We start from the raw sequence: 24,402 nt of genomic DNA on the forward strand, positions 1-24,402 counted from the left end.
AGAGATCATGGTTTCTATTGAAATAACACTGCCAGGTTCAACAGAACAGAGAGCAAACATGCCAAGTGACTCCTCCCTTCCCTCTTTCAATCCAAATATGAATTCTCAGCCGTTGTCTACCTAATAAAAATCCTTAGCCAAGAATTGCTTAATGCAATCATTCTAAAAAGAACATCTATCCCTTTGGTATCCAGAATTTTCTATTGTTTATCTTTTTTTTTCACAGCTATGCAATAATCAACTATTTTTAATGAACAATCTAAGAGTTGGAAGATTTTGAAGTACAACCACAATTAGGCACTAAAGACTCTGGAATTTATTAGTACCTACTAAAATAGGTATTAATATCATTAGTCCTGCTCATTCAGGGTTTCTGAGTCAGCTGCACAAGGAAAACATGCTCCTTATACTACAGGTGTCAGCATGATCCAGTTCCTCAACTCCATGCAAATAGCACTTAACTTTCCATAACTGTCCCCAAAGGATTAGCCAAGATACCACAGTAGATTCAGTGGGGAAGTTAGAGAAGAGTTTAATAAAGGCACAAATTTTCAAGGGATGGATGAACTTTTAGAAGACTCCCAAGGGAAAGAGCAGTACTCTTAGGCAATATTAATAGCACGTTACTACCCCAGCCTAAAAGCAAGGAGAGAGCCAAGGTTGGAGCTCAGAAGAGAGCTCTGTGGAGAAGGCTGTCTTCCAGAGAGGGCACCAGCCAAGCCATGGTGATCAGCATGGAAAGATGGGGGAATCAATATTCCCCAAGCATTCATTCTTCTCCTTCCTCGGAGCTCCTTCCTGCCAACGTGCCTCCAGGCAGGAGCCCTAGTGATGCATCCACAGATCTCTGCCTCCCAGGACTCAGTGAGAGGTGAGGACAGGTATGAAGAGCAAACCTGCAGGGCAAACAGGAGCTATCTGTCACCTGAAATTTCATATTTTCCCCCTTTTGGTCATAGAGTTATAACTGGGCTGGGCATCCTCAGAACTCAGGAAAAAAAAATTTCTACCCTACAAGATTTGGCTCTGCTTTCTGATTTAAAGAGAACATTTTGAGCAGAAATTCTACTGGGTTTCACCACAATTTCTGATGATAAGGCACTGTGCTGATCTTTTGAGCTATAGTGGCAGATCAGATAATAACTTGGGAGAATAGCACATAAAGATTCTTTGGTCTATTCTTGAGATTTTACTGACACCTGGCTGCCTGTAATTATTGGAACCAGTACAAATTTCACAGTCACTGACTTGTGTGTGCAAAAATGTAATTTTCTCTATTCTCCTATAATTGAGTGTAATTTCTGTCTTGAGCCTCCATTCTGCCTCAAAGTGGAGAAAATTTAATCTAGTCACTTTCAGATAAACTCATTCAAATTCATCAATTCAAATTTATAACTCAGTCACAATTAAGTTTAAAATCTGTCTTTTCCCCCCTCCTTCTTCCTGGAATTAAGTCGAAGCTCCTTAAGGCTTAACCAAGGGGGTCCCCTTCTTGGTCCTAATTTGTCCTGTTTGGCTCTGGGCATCACAGATGTCAGGTGTGCTTTTGAAAAGTGACCTGTGCATTTCATGGTACATGAAGGTTCCCATTACTTCTCTGCGTTGAGAGTGCAACTATGTCCTCACCTGGTTCTCACTAATGCTCTCTGAGAAATTTTGTTTTACTTGGAATCCTTCAGGACACTGTGGGTGCCCTCCCATACCACTCTGATGGGAGGCTGCTGCCCAAGTCTCGCATCCTTTGGTACCAGACACCATTCCTACTCTGGCACATTAAGGTTACTTGAGGCAGGTGCCCCATGGCCTACTCACTCCCCAGCTTTAGACTTTACCAAGAAGAGAAGCACAAGCGCATTCTTCTTCTCTCAGGATCCTTCAGAGGAGGCCTGTGGTCAGAGGTGGGGCACAGGGAGCCCCACCCTCAGATCACCCTGCAACCTCTCTCTAAACTCCTCCCTTAGCCTCAGGTCTTCTGTCAGCTCTCATCCCCTTTCAGATCTTTTCCATCTTACAGCTGAAGTCTGCCAGTGCAGAAGTCGAAGATTCATGGACTTTAACCAGGTGTAGTGGCACATGCCCATAATCCCATCAGCTAAGGCAGGAGGACTGCAAGTTCAAAGCTAGTCTCAGCAACTTAGCAAGGCTACACAACTTAGCAAGAACCTGTCTTAATATTAAAAAGTTAAAAAGGGCTGTGGCTCAGTGGCTAAGCCCCCTGGGTTCAATCCCTGGTATCAAAAAAAAAAAAAAAAAGGTTCATGGACTCTGCTTCTGTGTGTCACCAAGCCTCAGGTGCCTGAGAAACAATGAGGAAATCTGATGAGCATAAGGAAAGAGCAAAGCGAATCAGAAACTAACTGTATTTAGAGATCAGGTCCTTAAAGGGGTAATTAAGGTTAAATGAGGCCATCAGGGTGGGCTATAATCCAATGTGACTAGTGTCCTTATGAGAGGAAGCACTGTAAGGTGACTCCGCTCTTCCTTCCAATCCTGGCATGTACTGATGCACCCAGAAGGTGACCAGGGGAAGTTGCAGGGTGGCCTCTGTGAGCCAACATTGGACCTCTGGCTTCCAGCACTGTGAGGAAATACATTCCTGTTGATTAAACTGCCCAGTCTGTGGTCCTTTGTAATGGGAGCCCAAGCAAACTAATACAGATGGTGAAAACACTAGTCTCTTGACTTCACAAGAACAGCTCTTATCCTGGGACCCTCTAAAGCTTATCTCTCGCTCAGGGGCTCACACGTACACGTTTCCAACTCACCCATTTGTTCTCTCTCTCTTTTTTTTTTTTTTGGCCTAAGAACTTATCATTGTATGGCAGCCAGTTCATTTCCATTTTGAGGTTCTTTGAAACATTAAACCTCTTGTGTAATGCCAGAGAGGCTGTAATTTACAGCTATCTATCTTGAAATGTGTCTGCTGTTTCCCATCATCATGACAAAGCTCAATCCACTCAAACCAAAGTTTCCCACACTATGTCTCTGCTTTAAAAAATAATGATTTTCTCAATACAAATTGATCAGGATATTTTACAAAATGTAAATTTAGCCTTATATATTTTACAAAATGTAAATATGACAATAAAGATAGAAATTACAAAGGAAAGTTACATGAAAACTATACCACAATATCATAAAAGTTAAAGGCAAAATAAAAACAAACAACAACAACAAAACTAAGAACACAAGTTACCAGCTAAGATATTAATATCCTGAAAATTAATAAGATAAAAATAAGCATATCAATTTTTTTAATGAACAAAGATATGTTACAGGTAATCCATTGTTTTAGCCAGCTTTTTCATTGCTGTAACCAAAAGACCTGAGAATAACAATTATAGAAGAAGAAAAGCTTATTTGGGGGGCTCCTGGTTTCAGAGGTCTCAGTCCATAGATGGCTGGCCCCATTGCTTTCCATCTGAGGTAAGGCAGAACACCATGGCAGAAGAGTGTGGTTAAGGAAAGTGACTTAGAACATCAATAAACAAATATATGAAAAAATGTTCAACATCTCCAGCAATTAGAGAAATGAAATTCAAAACTAAAATTTCTTCTCACTCCAATAAGAATGGCAATTATCAAGAACACAAGCAACAATAAATGTTGGCGAGGATGTGAGGAAAAAGGTTCACTTACACATTGGTGGTAGGACTGCAAATTGGTGCAAGCACTCTGGAAAGCAGTATGGAGATTCCTAAGACAACTTGGAATGGAACCACCATTTGACCCAGCTATCCCACTCCTCAGAATATACCCAAAGGACTTAAAATCAGCATACTATAGTGACACAGCCACATCAATGTTTATAGCAGCTCAATTCACAATAGCTAAACTATGGAACCAAACTGGGTGTCCTTCAACAGATGAATGGATAAAGAAACTGTGGTATATATGCACAATGGAATATTCCTCAGCCTTAAAGATGAATGAAATTATAGCATTTGTAGGTAAATAGATGGAGCTGGAGAAGATCGAGCTAAGCAAAATAAGCCCATCTCAAAAAACCAAAAGCCAAATGTTTTCTTTGATATGCGAATGCTAATTCACAAAAAGGAAGGGGGGCTAGGAAAGAATAGAGTTACTTTGGATTAGGTAGAGGAGAGTGAAGGTAGCAGAGGGGGGATGGGGTAGGAAAGCTAGTAGAATGAATCAGACATTATTACCCTTATGTACATATATGATTACACGACTGGTGTGATTCTACATCATGCACAACCCAGAAGAATGAGAAATTATACTCCATTTATGTATGATGTGTCAAAGTGCATTCTACTGTGTAACTAATTAGAACAAATAAAAATAAATAAGAAAGCAATTAAACCATCATATACTAAAAAATAAAATGTTTTACTTGAAAAAAAGATACTTTTTAAATACGCAAACTCTCTAACAAACCAGGAACTGCAAACGAAAATGAGATGCCATCTTTTCCTTCTTTCAAATCAGCAGAGACTCTTTAAAGGCTAATGCCCAGCGCTGGCAAGCCTGCAATAGAGTGGATTTTTACATCACTGCTGGGGATTAAACTAGTATAATCTTTCTGGAAAATTATGTATCTAAAGCCTTAAAAATGTTTATATTCAGGGGGAGCGTACCTCCCCACTTCTTAGGTGTGGCTACACACAGTGACTTTCATAGAGTTCAGGGTGCCCAGGGAAGGCGGAGTAAACTCACAATGGGGTACTGCGGCACGCACACACCGCTACATCCAGGTGATGGATCAAGTTCAACATCTACAGTCATAAATCATGTTGACAGTTTGTGCTTTTGAACTGATGTGATGAAAATGATAGAGAGCCTCTGTGATCTTCCTTCCAAAATCCCACAACCCCTGTTTAGCCTAAGAAAAACACAAGACAACTCTCAACTGACGGATATTCTACAATGTATTTGACTGGGACTCTTCAAAACTATCAAGGTCATCAAAAACAAGGAAAGTTTGAGAAACTGTCACTGCCAACAGGAGCCTAAGGAGAGTGCCTGTTAAATGTAATGTGATATCTTGACTCAGATCCTGAACAAAAGGAGGATACAGTTGAGGAAGTCTGAACAAAGTATGGGCTTTAGTTAATAACAGCATATCAAGACTGATTTCCTTAATTGTAACAAAAGTACCATAGTATTGTAAAATGTTAATAATAAGGAAAACTGTGTAGAGGAGGAGAGGTACCCAGGAATTCTCTGCTTCATTTTTTCAGTCAATCTAGAACTATTCTGAAAAAGAAAATTTATGACTTTTTTTTACATTATTTAGCAAAACAAGTTCACATCCCAGAATTTGTCCTGAAAAAGAAAATTATGTGAGTAAATTTACCTACAAGAATATTTTAGTAATACCTACCTTCGATCTAACCTAAATGTTCAATAATGAGTCTAACCAAAGCATCTTTCTTCAATCAGTAGAATATTATAGTCATTAAGAATGGTATAAAGCATACTAGATGATATGAATGTAAATCTACAATATACTAAAAGAAAACCTAGGTAACAAATTGTATGTAGAACAAGATTCTGTATTGAATAAGAAATAGATAGAAAGGCTAGGTAAATACATACATACAGACATACATATGATAGATTTCTATTTTCCTTCAAGCTCATTTATGTTTTCTAAATTTTTACAAAGCATATATTGTTTCTCCATAGCAGTGGATACATACCATAAAATTTACCATTTTAACCATTTTAAAGTGTACAGTTCAATGTCATTTAGTTTGGGTATGTACAACCATCACCATTATCTAGTTCCAGAACATTTCGTAACTATAGAAGGAAACCCTGTACCAATCAAGCTGTTTCTACCCTTCTCCAACCCCCAGTCCCTGTCAACAATTAATCTGCTTTCTATTTCTATGGTTTTGCCTGTTGCGGATACTTCATATGAATGAAATCATACAATATGTGACCTTTTATGTCTAACCTTTTTCACTTAGCATGATATCTTCAAGGTTCATCTATGTTGTAGTATGTATCAGTATTTCATTCCTTCTACAGCTAAATAATATATATATTATATCACATTTTATTTATCCATTCATCAACTAATGAACACTTGGGTTACTTCCATCTTTATTTTGCATAGTGCTGCTGGGAACATTTATATACAAATTTTTTAACATATTACATCTATAATAAAAATATGCATCTCTAAAAAGATAGTAGCTAAATAAGTTATACTACGTAAGTCCTCCAGTCTATATCAGTACTCAAAAGTTCCCTAAATTTGCTCACTCTTGTTAACGACCCAACCTTTCATTCACTACATATATGAAATTTCTATTTTCAAATAACCTAAAAATATGTTAAGTAACACTTTTATTAAGAAAAAGAAACATTTCATTCTGAGCAAGTCAGTTAATTTCCTGTGTTTATTTTCACATTTAAAAAAAAGATAGGGTTAGTATCCACCTCACAGAAATTGTGAGTTAGTAGAATCCTTGGTAATCATTTCAAAGTACATGTGATTCCCTTAATAAAGGTCTTACTGTTTAAAACAATGAAACAGAAACAAAAATTAAATGACTCATCTTTCCATCACAACACACAACTTGAATTAGATATGGTTTTGCAAGAATTTATACAATAATATTTGAGATTAGTTCATGTTTTACGTTTCCCTTTGGCTACTTTGGTGGGGAGGGAAGTGATGTTTTTAGCCTTACCCATTATTACTGGAGTTGTACACAATATTTTGCTTCATGTCAGCAATGAGGAAGACAGTAAAAAATTGCATTTAATGCTCATATTAACAGTAGGGTATTTTGAAGGTGATGATCAGTGCTAAAAGCACACTGGTTCAGTTTTATTTTAGATTACATTCGAGTTGGGCAAATTCTCTTAGGAGAAGGGTAAAGCTATTAATCAGAAGCCAATCATGTGAAAACACTACATGGCAACATAAAGGTATGAATTATTGATGCATCCAACTACACGAATTACTCCCAATATTAACTGTGTTGAGGGAAAAAGTTAACCAAAAAAAAAAAAAAAAGCTAAATGATTTCATCTATACATAATTCTAGACAGTGCTTAAATTGCATTTTATCTTAATTCAAAATTGGTGCCACATTGGAACCATCTTTTGTTGGTAAATCAGTTCAGAGCTATTTGGACTTTTAATGTCCCCTAAAAATCTTTTGAAAGCAAGGTCCCATTACAGCAAGGTTTAGAGATGGGACTTTTAGGCAATGATTATATCTTAGGGGATATAATCATCAGTGGATTAATTCATTTGGTGGTTTAATAATTTAAATGGTGGGGCATGGCTGGAGGAAATAGTTTACTTACTAGGACATACCCTTGGACTACGACTTGTTCCTTGCTCTCCCTCCCCCTCCCCCTCCCCCTCCCCCTCTCCCTCTCCCTCTCCCCTTCTCCTTCCCAGCTTCCATAAACCAAGGAGCTCTACTCTGCCATTCCACGCCTTTCTCCCATGATGTTCTGCCCTATCTCAAGTCCAAAGCAGAGTCGGCCAACCATGGACTGAACCTCTGAAACCATGAGCCCCAAATAAACTTTTCCTCTCTGGGTTGTTCTTATCAGGTGTTTTGACCATAGTAACCAAAAGCTGACCAAAATGAGGTGGAACTTATTTAACATGCAGAAGGACAAGAACTAGCACCACTATAAACTAATGTTTACTGTATATAATTATGTTTGGGATGCCATGATTTGACCTATGATATGCCTAGATCTATTATTGTTTCAGGGTTTGAATCCAGGGGTGCTTAACCACTGAGCAACACAGCCAGCACTTTTTATTTGAGACAGCGTCCCACTGAATTGCTTAGGGCATCACTAAATTGCTGAGGCTCACTTTGAACTTGTGATCCTCCTGCCTCAGCCTCCTGAGTTAGGATAACAGGTGTGTACCACCATGCCCAGTTAGATTTTTTTTTAAATGACCTTTGAAGGTGGAACATAATTTTCCTCTTCAGTGTGATTGTTTTTAGTGATTGGCTTCTAAAAGAGTATGGATAAAGTAAAGGTGACTTTCTTTTAATTTTTTTTTTAGTTGTTGCTAGACCTTTATTTTATTTATTTATATTTGGTGCTGAGAATTGAACCCAGTGCCTCACACATGCCAGGCAAGTGCACTACTGCTGAGTCCCAGCCCTAGCCCTGACTTCTGAGATTAGGACATAGAGACCTTCTCCTTGCTTTCTCTTGGACCATTGGCTTCAGGGAAGCCAATTACCATGTTGTAAGGACATTCAAGCAGCCTTGTGGAAAGGCCAATATACTCAGGAATTGAGGCTTTCCATCAACAGCTATGTGGATGAGCTCTCTTGGAACCAATAATCCAGCGCCAGGCAAGCCTTCAGATGTCTGTAACCCTGGATGGTATCTAGACTACAACCTCACAAAGACCCTTTGCCAAACCACCCAGCTGAGTTGCTCCCAAATTCCTAACCCACAAAAACTGTGAAATAATATGTGTTGTTTTAGCTGCAAAATTTTATGCTAATTTGTTATGCAACAATACACAACTAAGACATGGATCCTTATCCAAGACTAACAGCATCATAGCTAAGACTCTTTTAGGCATAAAACAAAACATAAAATACTACATTTTAATTCGGGGTAAATGTACGATATACATAAAGTGCACAACTTAACTGTACAACTCAGGGAATTTTTACACCTCTATACCCTCATTTAACCACCATCCAATTAAGATATAAACAATTTCAAGTACCCTAAGAAATTCCTTCATGTCCATAACAGTCAATAGTTCTTCCTGGACATAACCACTCTTTTGAATTCTATATAGATTACTTTGTCTGTTCTTAAACTTCATATAAATGGAGTACTTTTTTTTTTAAAGAGAGAGTGAGAGAGAGAGAGAATTTTTTAATTTTTTTTTTTTTTTAGTTATAGGCGGACACAACATCTCTGTTTGTATGTGGTGCTGAGGATTGAACCCGGGCCGCACGCATGCCAGGTGAGCGCACTACCGCTTGAGCCACATCCCCAGACCCAAAATGGAGTACTTCAATATGCACTTTTTTCTTTTTTTGTACTGGGGATTGAACCCCTGAGCACTTTACCACTGAGTCACATCCCCAGCCCTTTTTCTTTTTTATTTTGAGACAGGAACTCACTAAGTTGTTTAGGGCCTCTCTAAGTTGCTGAGGCTGGCCTCCAACTTGCTACCCACTTCATCATGCCTCCCGAGTTACTTGGGATTACAGGCATACACCATGACACCCAGATCAGCAGGTACTCTTATGTCTGGCTTCTTTCACTCATAATAATACTTTTAAAATTTATCCATGTTGTTATATGTTTCGGTAGTTTGTTTCTTTTGTTGCTGGGAAGTATTAGATTATATAATTATATAAAAATAATACTTTCCCTATTTATAGGCATTTAGATTGTTTGCAATTTCAGAATATTATGAATCAAATTACTATTACTATTCTTGTACCAGTCTCTGTCTTCATATGCATTTAACACTCTTGGGTAAATTCTTATAAGTGGAATTGATAGACCATAAGGAGAATGTTTAAATGTTTTCCAAAGTAATACCATTTTGCAAACACATCCCAAAAAAGCTTTTTGTTTTCATTTGAAACTATCTCAGTTTTAAAGAGAAAAAAAAAACAAAAGTTCGTCTTAATGAAAAATGAATGGCAATGTATAAACAGCTTCCTAAATTATTTGTAATAGTCAAGGAAAGCAGTCTAACATGAACAAAGCTATCTGACAGATGATCCTCCAGGCAAATACTTTGATTTTGATCATTGGTTTAGAAATAATTTTAGTCACTTAGATCAGAAGTTTTCACAAAGATAATTCAGGCCAGGGCCCAAATCCCAAGAGGAGAAGAATTTACATTAAGCATACTTCAGATGAGCTTTTCACTGTGTTCAATGCAAGACCCTAAGAAGAAAGAAGAGTCTCAGAACATAGCATCTCTGTCCACCAGCCAGCCGGGCGCTGTAACAAATGAAACAATATCTTGATGCCTGACACGGCTCACCCCAGGCACTCACACAGCTTGTGTTTCCCCTGAGTTCTGCTTCAAATAAACAGATCCAAGAATTTTATCAATGATGCACTCTAGGGCATCACCCTTGATCAGCATCAGCAGGGCTCCACACGCAGCCCCAGTAGCCAGTCTCCAGCTTCCTTGAAGCACGGGAAGTGGCTTTAAGTCCTTTCTGTTTCTAGAACATCCTGACACACACAGGATTACTATTACTGGTTGTGCAGGGCTCAGTAAGTGAAAATGACTGTAAAACCAGAATAACAACTCCGATCTATGCAACTCCAGGAGATGCTTGGAGATGCTCAGAGATGCTCAATGCCATATTTTTGCTACTCAAAATTGGCAATGACCTAGATGTTCAAAAATGGGAAATGGTTAATAAAAGCCTCCAGCAGGTACTAGCAATCATTGTGCTTAAGAACAGAGAAACTACTAAATGAGGCCTTGGAAAAATCCTGATGAAGCCATGCACGAAGCCCAGGGCCCCCCTGTACAGCATAGAATAGCCAACCAAACAGATTTAGAGGGCTCCAAGCCCAGCAGTAATTGTTTCCAGACAATTCAGGAAAGGACCTAAGTTTGGTTCTTGACAAACAATTAATTTTCTTATGACTTATTATTATAAGTGGCCCAGCTTCCAGAGGGAAAGGAATAAGGAGCACCTTTTTTTTTTTTTCTCATCTTTGTCTTCTTTTTTTTGAGTACCTAGCATGTGCCAGGCACTGGACCAAGCATTTACCAAACACTGATTGACTTAATACCCACAAGAGCTCAGTGAAGTAGATGCTATCGTCCTCCTCTTAAAGATGATCTCTGCCTCACAAAGTTAAATAGCTTTCAGAAGTTCCCTCAACTCAAAGGCAGAGTCAAGATCTAAACTCATGTCTCCCTATGCCAAGTCCATGCTCTAGATTTTGCTGACAACAAATAAGGTTTAAAAGTCACTTTTAAGTGGGCAGCTGCCACTGTTGTCCAAAGGCAAGATGCCATTGAGAAGAAAAACCTTTTCCCTTTGAGTTCTACTCCTAGAGACTAAATAACTCTCTGGTGCCCAGGTTTAGCTTGTTTTCCTATGAGAAAGGTTTAATAAAAAGGCTCTTCCCAGTAGTCCATAGTGACTGGCTTTGAGCTTCATCTGGTGGTGAGTTTTCCTGCTTTCCTCCTCCAAAGCAGGAAGGATAGCTCTCTTGCTATCTGACTAGATTTTCTAACATACAGGAAAGCAACTCTGTCTTCTTTATTCACTGTCTTATTATTTAAGAACACTGTCTGTCACTAGAGTCGTGGGGATTTGTAAGCCACACAGACAACAAAGTACAGCTTTGGGGTCCCTGTCTGTTCTGGGATCTTCTTGACTGCAGCAGGTTGGAGCACACTCGGCTGGTTTGCCCTTATTAAACCGTGAAGGTCACTTCTCTTCCAGCGTCTATAATTGGCGAGCCCTCACTTTCCTTCCACAAATGTGTCTCTTCCGGAGCCTTTTGCAATTAAAGCTTATTTCTCTAGGTTTCATATGGCAGGCGTCTGAACGGAATTAAAAGCATAAGCACGTGCAAAAATAATCCGCTTCCCAAGATAGTAAGTGCTGAGAAGTTCTATATTAGAACACACAGTGAGTGCTGACTGGCTAGGGCATGATTAACCTAATAGGCTTAAAGCTCCACTTGCATTTACATCTGTCAGGACACGAGCAAAACACAGGCCCATAATCCGGGAGACTGAGGTCCTTTAGAATTGTCCCGCTGCTCACTAAACAACAGAAGTTTCAAAACTTAGAAGGATAACAGGACGATAAGCACCACTCCCTCTTTTCGGTGCAACCAAGGAAGTAAAGAAAGCTGCCTCCAAGTTCAAGACTTCCTGCCATGAACTTCAAAGGAATCTGGTCTGGAATTGCCTGGAAGGACTAGTTTTGGTCCTATCTTCAAGATGATTCTCTGAAAATTTGGAAGGCTGTGGGTGCAAGGCCAGCTGCAGTCATGGGATGTACACCTTCACACAGCGACATTGTGAACAACCTGACAAAAAGTGGTGTTCAGTTTTTGAAAAAGCCCACAGCTATTTTGCCAGGATGTCATGGGCGCAGTGGAAGAGGTTCCATCCCTTTGCTGGTTCAGTGTTCTACCTGCTATGACCCTTGGGGGGGCCTGCCCCAGGGACAGAGGCCAGCAGAGGAGCAGCTGAGTTCCAGGAAGTCCCAAACCACAGCTGAAGGTCTTGGTCAGCCCATGGGAGATATGGAAGGACTGATCTCAGAAACCAGAACCTCTCCAACCTGGCTGAACAAACCACAAAGCCACACTTCCGTTCCAGACAAAAGGTACCCATGGGACACAAGGGGCAGCCTTTCCCAGGGAAGAGAGTATGGAAAGTACTACACAGGAGACCTCCAGGTGGGAAAGGAAGCCGACATGCTATTGCTCAAGCAAACAGGGCCATTGCAGCCAAACTATCCTCCCTACTCCTGAATCAGAAGGCAAAGTGGACTTTCCTGAACCCCTGGTCAAGGCCCACCAGCATGCTTACACCTACCTGCACGCCAGCCTCTCCAAGTATGAAGCAATCCTGCACCTGGTCCAGCAGGCCAGCCAGACCCAAGGGCTGCTGCAGCCCATGCTCAGTTTCCTGCTGCTGTGCTTTGAGGAGGTGGGCCAGCTCCTTGGGGAGATCTCCAAGGATGGAGAAGTGCTCCTCCAGGAAGTTAGGGAGGATCTGGCATGGCCATTGAAGAAAGGAGAGCCCCAGGAGCAGCCAGATCTCTTGCAACAGCTGCTGCAGTACACAGTCAGCAAGCTACAGGTGCTCCACGGCATGGTGGCTGCCCTCACCGGGAGCTTCCTAGAGAGTTCCAGCAGCTATTTCCACTCCACGGCAAGCCACTTGGAAAATCAGCTGAGCACAAAGAGGAGTGTGGATGAACGCCTCCTAAGGGCTCTGAGGCAACTGGAGAGCCTGGCAAGTGGCCATGGAGACCCTGGGCTGCAGGATCTACCCTTGTGCTCCGAGGACAGTGGCATTGGTGCCGACAATGAGTCCGTGAAATCTATGGACAAGCTGGGTAAGCAGGCCAGCTGGAACTTTGTCCCGGAGGCTGTAGAGTTGAAGCCAGGGATCTCACCCCAGATGGAGGCCCGGCTATCAGGACGTGCCTGGCAGCAAAGTGCATTCTGGATGGGTTCGGACCGACCCCAGGACTGTCCAAGGCCTCCCATTGCAAAAGTGCATCCAACCTCACAGGGCAAAGTAAGGGGCCCAGGCCCCCACAGCACTGGCCCAGAAACTCTGACCTCCAGGCCTTCAGAGGCAAGCAAGAGTGCTTGGTGTGACTCCCTGGGGACTGGGATCCCTGTGGAAGTACAGCTTCCTAAAAGTTCCAGGTCTGGGGAGGTTCCACCCCTTAGTGAAAGTGAGAACAGCAGCCCAGACGAGGAGGAAGATGAAGTTAGCAACATGAGTCCATGTGCAGGGCAGGAAAACGTGTCACCTTCAAGGCCACGATCTTCACCTGCAGACTGGGAAAGCCCGTTTCAGTCACACTCCAGGAAGCTTAGGAGCCCCCAGGCCCAGGAAATGATTCTGAAGATGAAGGAAGCCATCAGTGAAAGGATCAAGTTTGTCCCTGCACCTTTGGCGCACCAGGACTGGTCTGAGGAGGAGGAGGGGAGGATTGTGGTCCCACGGAGACCTAGCACGGTCAGTGGCAGCAGGAGGACCCCCGAGAGGCAGCAGAGGTCCCAGTCCGAGACGTGCCTTAAGAGCCATGTGGAGGACCCCACCCTCCAGGAGCTGCGAAGGGTCCAAAAAGACCTCAGTCAGAGACTGGAGGCATTTTATGCCCAGGGCGCCAAAAGGCAGGGACAGAGAAAGGAGCAGATTGTGCAGTCCAGAGGAGCAGCGATATGGCCCAACAGCAACTGCAGGGTGAGCCCCAGCAACACCATCAGCAAACTCAAGGCATCCCTTACCAAGAATTTCAGCATCTTGCCTAGTCAGGACAAGAGCATTTTGCAGAAATGCAGTCCCCACTCTGAGGGCGAACAGCCCTGGCAGAAGAGAGCCGAGCTGCTGCCAAATGCCATTCCACCTGGTGAGAAGGACGAGACTCCTAGGGCCAAGGACTGCTTCGTCAGGGGCTCTCCCACCAGAACATCAGTCAAGAAACTCATTGAAACTTTCAGTCCCACTGAGAGTGTGAAGACACTGGGGGACTCCAGGAACTCAGGGTCAAGCCCCTGCCTCAGGAAGTGGGGAGTCCCCATCATGCCTCCCAGACTTCCCATTTATAGGGGCCTTGCTCCTATGTATACTAAGCCCCAAATTTCTCCGACAGGAAGCAGAGAATGTCTCAAGGTGGACACAGGCTGGAGACCTGTAGCACCGATATTTCCCCCTCTGCCTACAGCAGAAGCATCCAAGAATGAGGATATCTACTGTGAAATAGAGGGGGACCCAGAGCACCTCCCTCCACCACCTCTGGAAGTCCTGATGGATAAATCATTCACTTCTCTGGAGAATCCAGAAAGCAGAAAGTCAACAGGCAGCTCCCCTGAAGAGTCCTCAGTACCAGGGCTGGGACGGGCTGGCCCTACCAGAAGAACGTGGGCTTCCCCAAAGCTGAGAGCTTCCATGAGCCCCATTGACTTGCTGCCCAGCAAGAGCACTGCCAGCCCCACCAGGCTGTGCAGCGCAGGGCCAGGAAGCAGCAAGAGTGGCAGCAATCTCAGGAAGCCTGTCCAGGATCCGAACCTCTCTTCTGCAGCCAGCCCCAACCCAGAGGCGGAGGGCAGGGCTCACAGTCAAGCCCAGGCAGAGAAGGCCACAAGCTTCTCCAAGCACCACCGGAAGGCAGTTCCCTGGCACCACACCAGCCCCACATCTGGGCAAAACAGGACTTCAGAACCGAGCCTGGCCAGACTCACACGTGGGCCGCACTCTCCTGAGGCCTCCAGGCAGAGCCGAGAGAGAAGCCCCCCAGTAGTCAGGAAGAGCTCTCCCACCAGGGCACACTGGGCACCCCAAGTAGACAGGAAGCAGCGGGGTCTACCATCATCTCCTGGACCTGCTCAGCCAAGCACTGTGCTCAGCTCCTCCAGTCCACCACTTAGCCCTGGAGCTCACAGCCCAACAGCAAGCCTTGGGATCCTAAGCCCACCAAACACAAAGAAGCGAACTTCCCCGCCACCCCAGCACAAGCTGCCCAGCCTACCCCTGGGGAGCCCGCCTGCGCAGCCCAAGGTCTCCAGTCCTGCCCAGCACACGGAAGCAAGCCCCCCTTCCTCTGTGCCCTCCCCATCCCCCCCAGGGTCCCCCTCTCAGGGATGCAAAGAGACCAGAGACTCGGAAGGCAGTCAAGCCCCTACAGCCAAAGCATCCCGGAACACATGTTCCATATTCTGCCCTGCCTCCTCCTCTCTGTTTGAAGCTAAATCACCATCCTTGACAGCCCACCTGCAGACCTCCACATCACTGCCACCAGAACCCGGGGGCGCTCTTAGGACCCCAGCAGGATGCTGGAGAAGCAGCTTGGAGCCTCGACTGAAGGCAGATTCACAGAGGAGAATGGCTCTATGTGCCCTCAACCCTCTGCCTTTCGTCAAAAGGACAGCTCCTGCCTGCCACCCTGGTGTCTGGATTCAGCTGCCTGGCTCCAGCTCCACTGGCTCCTCTTGGGAACCCCAGCTTGACCAGAGCAGGTAAGGAGTGAGCTCGGTCACTGCCCTTCCCTGGAGAAAAAGCAGAGGCAGTGGGCCCAACGGATTGTCTGGGTCAATAGTTTTCAAATTTAGCTTCAAGAGTCAGATGGGAAAAAGAGGTATAGGGGTCCGAGTTCAGTCTCCTCGCCACCATGAGTGACTGTGCTTTTTTTCTTTTTAGACTTTATACATTGTCCATTTTGTTTTTTATTATTTATTTATTCTAATTTGTTATACATGATGGCAGAATGCAATTCATTTCATATTACCCATATAAAACACAATTTTTCAAGTCACTGATTGTACAAAAAGTATTTTCAATCCATTCGTGTCTTCATACATGAACTTAGGGTAATGTCCATTTTATTAAACACTGGCTTTAGTACAACAAACTTACTTCTGATAGATGTTTCATTTTTGAAAAATGTAGCTGTATTCAGATTCTTACCTGACCCTGGCTTCTAGCTAACCATTCATTTTTACTGGTTCTGCACTTAATTATGGACACAAAATTAATTTTCTATAAAAGAACAAAGGAATTTCTTATGACTCAAGACTCAATATGTTTAAGAGGAATACTCTCAAAGAGTGGATATGACCACAACAGACTGTGGACTGTGCTTTTATCTACTACATTACATATTTTTGATTCCTGAGAAAGATTTTAATTGAAAAGAGCCTCTGCTGTATTAAAATTTTTAAAAAAATAAAGAAGAGAAAATCTTAAAACAACCAAGTTAGCCTACACCTCACAGCCCTTATTTTACAGGTGGGGAAACTGTTTTTTTTTTTTTTTTTTTTTGGGGGGGGGTGGGGAACTGTTTTTTTACAGATGAAATGACTTGCCATCATGGCCTGCAACTTTGTCTGGACCCAGCAGTTGGATTCTGGGAGGTTCTATAACTATCTGGTCCCAGGACCCCTTTAAACTCTGAAAAAATATTGAGAACCCCAAAGAGCCTTCATATATGTGGGTTATGTCTACCCATTTTTACTATATTAAAAGTTAAAACTGAGAAATTGATAAAATATTATTTTTAAAAAGAATAAACATATTCTCTGTTAACACAGATGATACATTCCCATGAAACACTTTTTTGTTCAACCACAAAAAAAAATTTAATGAGAAGAATGGCAGCACTGTCTTCCATTTTTGCAAACCCTTTTGGTGTCTGGCTCAACAGGAAGACAACCAAATACTCAAAGATTTTAATTGAAAAGAGCCTCTGCTGTAGCCTCTGCTTCTGTAGCCAATCTGCAGTGATATATCATCGTGTGTGACATGTGTGACATGATGTGTGACAGCATCACACACCCAAGAGAATGGGTGAAAAGGGAAGGTAGCATCTTTGTGTGAAGATAAAGATAGGTTTAACCCACGAGTTCCCTTGAAAGTGTCTGGTGGGTCCCCAGGGATCCCCAGTGCACAACTCCAGAATGGCCTGTCCTAGAGGTATGGAATATAAATTTCTGGTTTCCCAGGCCCTTGATCACCTGACTCCACTTCTCCACCAACTTCAGAGCCTTGTAGATTAAGAACAAAATCCTACATAAGCACCAGAATCCAGGTGAAGGGCTGCTGTTCCTGTCCTTGGCGGACTGAGTTCTAAGTGTGCCTTTCTCAGCATGGAGAAGTGAGTTGCATGTCACTGGCCCAGCCTGCAGACAGGCCTGGGCACACAGCTGCAAGGGGACATGAATCAGTATAGCTTTTGCATAAAAAAAATCACAGAACATGTGGGGAAAATGTCAGTCTGAGGACTGTTAAAAAGGAACTCCCTCCGTGTATCTTAATATCAGATCAGACAAAGTTCGACCAACACCAGTCCTTGCTATCGCTGCATTGCCCACAATTGTGTAAATCAGCAGTTAATTTCTGCCTGAGTGACGCATGTTTCCAGCTTCACAGTCTGTCCAGCATAATGGTGATTTTTTTTCAAAGTATTCGGCAGTCAATTTTAAATAAAGATATTATCTCAAGAAAGTTGCACATTATAACAGTTATATAAACTCCCCCAGCCACTTGAAAGAAATGAAATATTGATTATTTTTGCAAGAATCTTAATGTAACATTGCTCTTTTCTTAAATCTAAAATGAGCTTCCTACAGCAGAGTGGCTTTCATCTAAGAACCTCTATAAATGTTAATGCATTATTCCTCACACTAGCTCCTTGTTCAGTTATTAGATTTTTAAAACTGTGCCCTTCAGGGGAAGATTTGAGAGAACAGGGACAATAAAATGGCATTAATTAAAAACACTAACATTTTAAAACAGCAGGAGCTATAAAATTGTTGAAGAACATAAAATTGTTCAAGAAGAAAATAATGCCTTTCTCTCAGGTTTCTCCCCAGAACAGGGTGGCCTAAAAGTTGTTTTATGTCTTGAATCAATACTTGGTGTGTGCGTAGCCTGAAGAAGTAACCTGTTCAAGGTCACATGGAGAGTCACTTGGTATGACCACACCTCTAAGCCATTCCAAATTGTGCATATGAAAATATGCTCATTCCCCTATCTCATCCTGTCCCAAGGTATGAATTTGGTGTCTGTTAGCAGAAACAGGCCAGCCTTTGCCTCTCTGTTGAAGACAAGCTTATTTTCTGCCATTCTGCGTGTGAGAAAACAAGAGCAGGGACCAAGGCGTGGTTTCCCAAGATTGAGCAACAAGTGGATGCCAAGAGCCAGAGACTGCTCAGAGCAGGCTCTTTCTCAAGCAGAGGCTTGCAGGGACCTGTCACGCCCACTGCGTCTGGCTGTCTGGGCAGGCTTACAGGATCAACTGGCCTGTACTTGGATTTGATTCTCTTCCTGTCACCTCATGCTATATCCTCTTGACCTTTGGGCCCGGGGGAACAGGAACAGTTCTCAGAGGTTTCAATGGCTGAGCTTTAATTGTTAGGCCTGAGCTGAATCTCCTAGTGAGATACCAGTCTCTAGGTCTCAGAATGATGGGGTACTGTGTGCACCTCAAGAAAGGTCCAGACTTTCCCCCCTAAATGCAATACTTTTCATCTTTTTCTGCCTGAACTGATGAGACAGGAGCTCTCTGCAGCCCCCTCCCAGTCCTCTGTCTCAGGTGGCCCCATGGTTAGCGGGGCAGCAGTTGGGCAACCTGCCTTCCTAGCGGTGCCAAGAAGAGGTAGAATCCCAGCCACTGGGTAACAACCAGGGAAATGAGTTTCCTGAACTGAATTTCATAAACACAGAACCTGGATGGGGCTAAAAAAGAGTTCTAGACCAAATTGTTTGTCAGGCTCCATGTCAGCCTCCAGAGTGGTATGGCCTGGACTTTCCTCTGTGCATGTATTTCCTCTTCCTGCCAGACCCCCGGGGACAGGGGTAGGGGGTGGGGGGCAGCAAAGGCTCATCAGGGATGAAGTGCACCCTGCTTATGGCTTCCCATTCCCCAAGCAGCCCCAGAGAAAAGAAGTAAGTAAGGTGGCAAAATCACGCCGGGCCCTGAACACCTGAAAAGACCGTGATGGAGCCAGATGCAGACTGCTTTGAGGCACACAGTGGGTTTCTCACTGCCTGAAACCAAGGATGCGGGTCCATCGCATCCATGCCCTTCCTACTCCTTCTCTCTTGATCTTGTTCAGATCCAGTTGCAAACTTGTCCTCCACTGGTTTGGTGTCAGATGCAGAGCTGAGAACACTTCCTTATAAAGCTCACAGAAAAATCAAGAAGATGCTATCAGTGGCAGAGAGAAGGGCCCTTGGGTCTGTAGGTGGGGACCAGAAGTCTTGTGCAGGTCTTGAAGTAACTAGTTGAGAGCTCTGACCTAGGCCCCACCTCTCTGAGCCTCAGGTGCCCACGAGTAGCATGATAAGGTGGTCCCTGGAGTTCTTTCCAGATGTGACTTCCTATTAATTTTACAAAGTAGCACCATAGACAGCTACCCATTTATTACACACGTATGTGCCATTTCTATGCTGAGAGTTTTACATCCAACATTGATACCCATGAGCGCCTGATGAGATTATTACAATTTCTCTCAGAGGGATTCATTAACCAGCTGCAGGACACATGGTCAGTAAGTGGAAAAGCCAGGACTTGAACCTAGGCAGCCACACTCCAACCTCCACCAGGACTCCTTGGGCCAGCCTACCTCAGATAGATAGCCAGTATGACTTTTGGAGCTGGTCCCTTCGACCTAGGCTTGCTCCATGCTTTGAGACATCCTCCATTCTGCTCTCCAGAAGTATGCACAGACTGGAGACCATGTGGGGTTCTTTTCCCATGCATAGCCCCCCTTGGCCATGTCACTCAGCAGCTGGGAAGCTCTGCTCTAGCCAAATGCTGGGCAAGGCGGGCCAAGGAGTTTCCATTTTATTCCATTCAGGAAAAGGGTGGCAGCTGCGCAAAGCAGGCTTTTTCTTTGCTGTTATTGTTGTTGTTTTTAATTCCACTAGCTGAGCCCAGGCCTTTATTAACAAGGAGTGCTCAAGACTCAAAAACAAAACAAAGGCACAGCTCCAGAGCCCCTGAGGGAGTTGCTGTGTTCCTAGCAGCAGGATCCTGGGCATCAGGGGAAGGAACAGGACTCAACCTGTCAGCTGAGGCCCTGGGAGCTGCTTCCCCAATTCCAGACCAGGCAGGCAGGCCCACAAGCCCAACCGAGAGGTAGAGGCCTGGCATCAAGGGTGGGCCCACTGGTGTGAGGATGGGAAGGGACAGAGCAGTGCCGGGGAGGGAGCCAGAAGGAACAGCGGAGGAATCTGATCTGCTCTTGTCCTTCTCTCCGCAGCAGCAGTGAGGACAGCCCCAAGCTGAATGCAGCGACTTGGAGCAGCCCCTGTGCCCCAGAACCGCAGGGTGGCGGCAGCAGGTGTGCATCACCCCCAGAGCTCTGTGTGCTGGGCCATGGGCTGCAGCCAGAAGCCCGCACCAGCCACGTCCAGGACAAACCCCAGCCAGAGACCCAGCCCCAGCAGAAGGACGTGGCCTGACTATCACGCTGACAACAGTCACCCCAGAGACACAGTGTGACAGCCATGCATCCACACTGCCCCACAGATGGTGGGCAGACTCTCCAAATGAGGTATCTTGGAAAGGCTTTGAAGATGGTGTATACAATGGCCATTGTCAATCACAGATCCTGCTTTGCCTTGGGGGTTCAAAGATTAACCAAAACTTTAAACCCCACAATGACATTTTTAACCCTTCAAGTGCTGGCCTTAATTTAGGGAGGAAATAGATTAATTACATGCTTAGCAGGCCAGGTGTTTTACCTGGTAACCTATGACAATGTTGAAATCATTTAATGCCCACAAGAGCAAACAAAATAAATAGCATTCTCCAGTTAAACAGATAAGAGAACCAAAGTGTGGGGAGGAGTTCCCCCAAGTGTCTTGCCAGGAAAAAAGCAACAGTTGGTACAGACATAGATGTCCCTAGAACCTATGCTTTTTCCCTTGAAGTTTGTTGCCCTAATTTATTCCATCACCCCAGCTGCCTACAGCATTAGTAGTTGTATAATTGGTGGGAAAGATTTGGTTTTGGTTTTTGTTTTTTGTAAGGTTGAGTGCTGGCAAAGCATTGAAGTCTCCATTAAGAGCTTTGTTTAGAAGCTAATTGCCCCTGACATGAGAAGGCTGGTGCATTAGAACACACAGCCCCACCCATCCTCCCTCCTGCCAGAGCTCAGCTTCAATGCTATCAATTCAAAGCTTCCAGCTCCCAGCCAGGGCCATGCTGTCCTTGGCCTCAATGTGTATCAAACATGCGTGCGGCCCTACACAAGCTGGTGGGATGATTCTTGGACCAAGTGGACACAACCAAGCTTCCCACACAAGGCAGCCTAGTCTCCACATCCGGTGGGCACTGGAGCTGACGAGATGGTGTGGGTCACCTCATGCCCATCTCCCCCTGAACCTTCTTGGCCAAATTTATTCCCAGGTCATCTGTAGACCTTCCACTAGAGCTGAAATTAAAGCAAAGAATGGTCCTTCATGCCAAAAACTACTTCTGCCAATGAGCTAGATATTTGCTGCAGATCTTGGAATGTTTCCACCGGAGGCTGTGGAGTGCTTTCTATTTAGAAAAGAATTTGCAGTAATTGGGTGATTCAATGCCGGCTCAGTGGGTTGTCAAAAGACAAGAATTCTCACCCACGGGTACAGCTAAGGGGCAATCTTCCAGTTCTGCTGCAAAGCTGATTTTAAAGTTTGGGAAAATTATAGACCTCAAATCCTTTCTTGTTGAAATAGATCGTGGGCTCAAGAACATGTTACAGTGGGTGCCAGGGACTCCAGCTTCCTCCCCCAGGGGTCAGGATCTCACCTGACTTGTCCATTTATTAATGAACAAGGTGATGGAGCTTATCTCTTCAAAGACACCTAAAGAACACTTGATTAAATACCAAAAGGGCCACACCCACCCGTCTATTGGAACTGTCTGTACACATTTTTTCACATCTGCTTGTGTGGCTACGCTTATCTCAGAGCAATGCTCAAACCACAGCTGGACCAGTGGAGCCACATCTCCGGTTGGGTAGACACCTGGGAACTGCCTGGGCTGCAGGCAATGGGTGGAGTGGGGTAAGAGCCTGCAAATGAAACCAGCTAAGGAAATTTGCCTCCTCTGGATCAGGGCACTGTCCTCAAATGATTGGGCAGTCAAAGGAGGTCAAAACAAAGGCGGGTCCTGGGCAAGCTGGGCCCCCGGCCCGAGCAAGCAGGAGGCAGTGTGGGTGGCCCATGAGACCTCGCCCACAGGTAAGTGGCTTCTGAGAACACTGGTCAGAAAGTGTGCCCTGCCCTGTGCAAAGAGTTAGAACAGGATTCCTGGAGGTCTTAAGAAACAAGGCAGAAATCCAGCTGCAGGGACTGAACAGACACAGAGGATGAACAGGGGTACAGTGTAGGGTAAACCACAGGGACAATAAAAAGTGAAATTTCTGGAACTAGAATATGAAGTGGAGCCAGATCAGCCTAAGGGGAGGGGAGGGGAGGAGAGCCACCTGACCTCCAGGCCTCCTTCCTTAAAGGTCTGTGTGGTAGAAGTTCAGGCTGACTTGAGTGTCCCCCACCAAACTGGTAAGAGATGGAAGTGGACAGCCAGGAGCCAGGCATCATGTCAAATTATGGAGGGGTCAACATCAAAGAGAACTCCCTGCAGGGATCTAGAGTGAACTACCTGCCCTCCACACCTGTGCATGGCAGAAGGCTCCTGAGACCTGCTGTCACCCTCCCCCCTAGGCTGGTAAGCAGCAGCAAACACTCACCCCTGCCATGTTGCAGGTAGCAGACAAGGGGACAGCAGCTTCATTCCTGTTGTCATCCACGGAGCAGCCTGTGACACTTCCTTACCCCCCTGGAGGATTTCTTCATTTACTGAGAAACTTCATGTACCAGGACAGTGCTAGGTTCCTACCCTAGGTCCCTCTGTGTGATGTAATGAGAGGCTCCAGCCACTACCAGGTCCAGACAGCAGTGACAATGAGTTGGTGTTACCATTGTGTTGCTCAGTAGCACAAAGGCTATGGGCATTCCAAGGCAGCTGCTCCCAGGACAGACAGACAAGGTTGCCAAGGCCAAGGAGCTGGGGCTGGGGGAGAAAGTTCAAGGTAAAGCAGTGCTAAGCTGGCCCAGGAGCAGATGGGACAAAGATGTGGGGTTTGGGCCACCATGCTAACTTCACCTAGCTTGAGTTCCATGTGAAACAGAATTTGTACTAAAGAAATTAAGTCTGCCACAGCAAAATAGTCTTGTGTCAACAGCTCAGTTTGGAGGTGAGGCCTTTCCACAAATCCAGGTCTATGGTTCTGCCTCTGAGAGCAAAGTGCTGGTGGTTGTGAGGGATGATCTCAATACCACAGCCTCTCAGCTGGGCCACTCTTCCCTACCTCTCTCTCTCTCCACCTTATCCTTGCTAGACCAATCCACTTCCTTCACTCAAGAGAAAAGGGAAGGCAGTTTTTCTTTGCTTATGCACCCAACCCAGTCAATGCACCCAACCCATCAAGGATTCATGAGTCTATACTTTTTCTTCATAGAGTTAGAAACTAAGAAGAAACACTGGGTAAAAAGGAGGAACCTCCACAAACCAGTTTCCTTATTTGGGCCAACTCCTTTCTGGGGATTACAGCCTTCCTCCTTTATACCTCTGGGGACCCCAGAGCTGTAAGGAGGGAGGTGCTTAGCACAGCCTTTATCTAACGCATTAGTAACTTAGCAAACAGATCTGCCCCAGGAGAAAAACACAATTTTCTGATTCCATCAAAAGGATTCATGGGGGTGGCGGGGAGGCAAATATAATATTCTGGCAGAACAGTAATAGTTTTTTTGCAAGTATAAATACAATCCTCAAGATGAAATATAACCTCTCTCTGCGGCTTGGGTCTGCACCGTTGTTTACTATAAGCAGCATCTATTTTCTTTCCTCATGTCACATACCTATCCAGAACCTAAAATAATCCATGTAGATAAAAAATTCAGGGCAAACAGACCAAAGAGACTTTTCTTTCATTGTGAAGAGCTTATGTTTGACAAGACTTGCCTCATAAATTCTACAATGTGAATGAAAGGGATTTGGAGAAATATATTCTTTTTCTAAAATAAACCAGTGTTTTTGCATGTCTCAGGGGAGCCAGTATAGTGAATTGTAAGTGTTGACATGTTTGTCAATTGATCATCTGGTTGACTGCCTACAAGCTGCCAAGCACCCACTCTATCTTCCAAAGGAAATCTTTTGGAAGGTAATATATTTTTAA

The 24,402-nt window shown here is 44.3% G+C and overlaps 2 protein-coding genes across 3 annotated transcripts in view; one reads left to right on the forward strand and one right to left on the reverse strand.

Annotated features, from left to right (window-relative positions):
- Window positions 1–23,653, reverse strand: part of Clip4 (CAP-Gly domain containing linker protein family member 4) — a 96,598-nt gene extending 72,945 nt beyond the window's left edge. Inside the window, exon 1 of one of the 2 annotated variants that reach the window (XM_048804601.1) lies at window positions 22,915–23,653. The gene's annotated coding sequence lies outside the window, so the exon portion shown is untranslated. Of the gene's footprint in view, window positions 1–12,529; window positions 12,552–22,914 lie in introns of those variants that run through there. The other variant, XM_048804603.1, reaches the window with a different exon arrangement.
- On the forward strand, window positions 11,640–23,590 carry Pcare (photoreceptor cilium actin regulator). The gene is given in 3 exon segments (XM_015479807.2): window positions 11,640–12,296; window positions 12,298–15,690; window positions 20,437–23,590. Coding segments are annotated over 3 exon segments (3,915 nt in total). The 5' UTR covers window positions 11,640–11,976; the 3' UTR covers window positions 20,639–23,590.
- Window positions 23,654–24,402: the final 749 nt, after the last annotated feature.

Source organism: Marmota marmota, unplaced genomic scaffold (assembly GCF_001458135.2).
Source record: "Marmota marmota marmota unplaced genomic scaffold, marMar, whole genome shotgun sequence".
Lineage (NCBI taxonomy): Eukaryota > Metazoa > Chordata > Mammalia > Rodentia > Sciuridae > Marmota > Marmota marmota.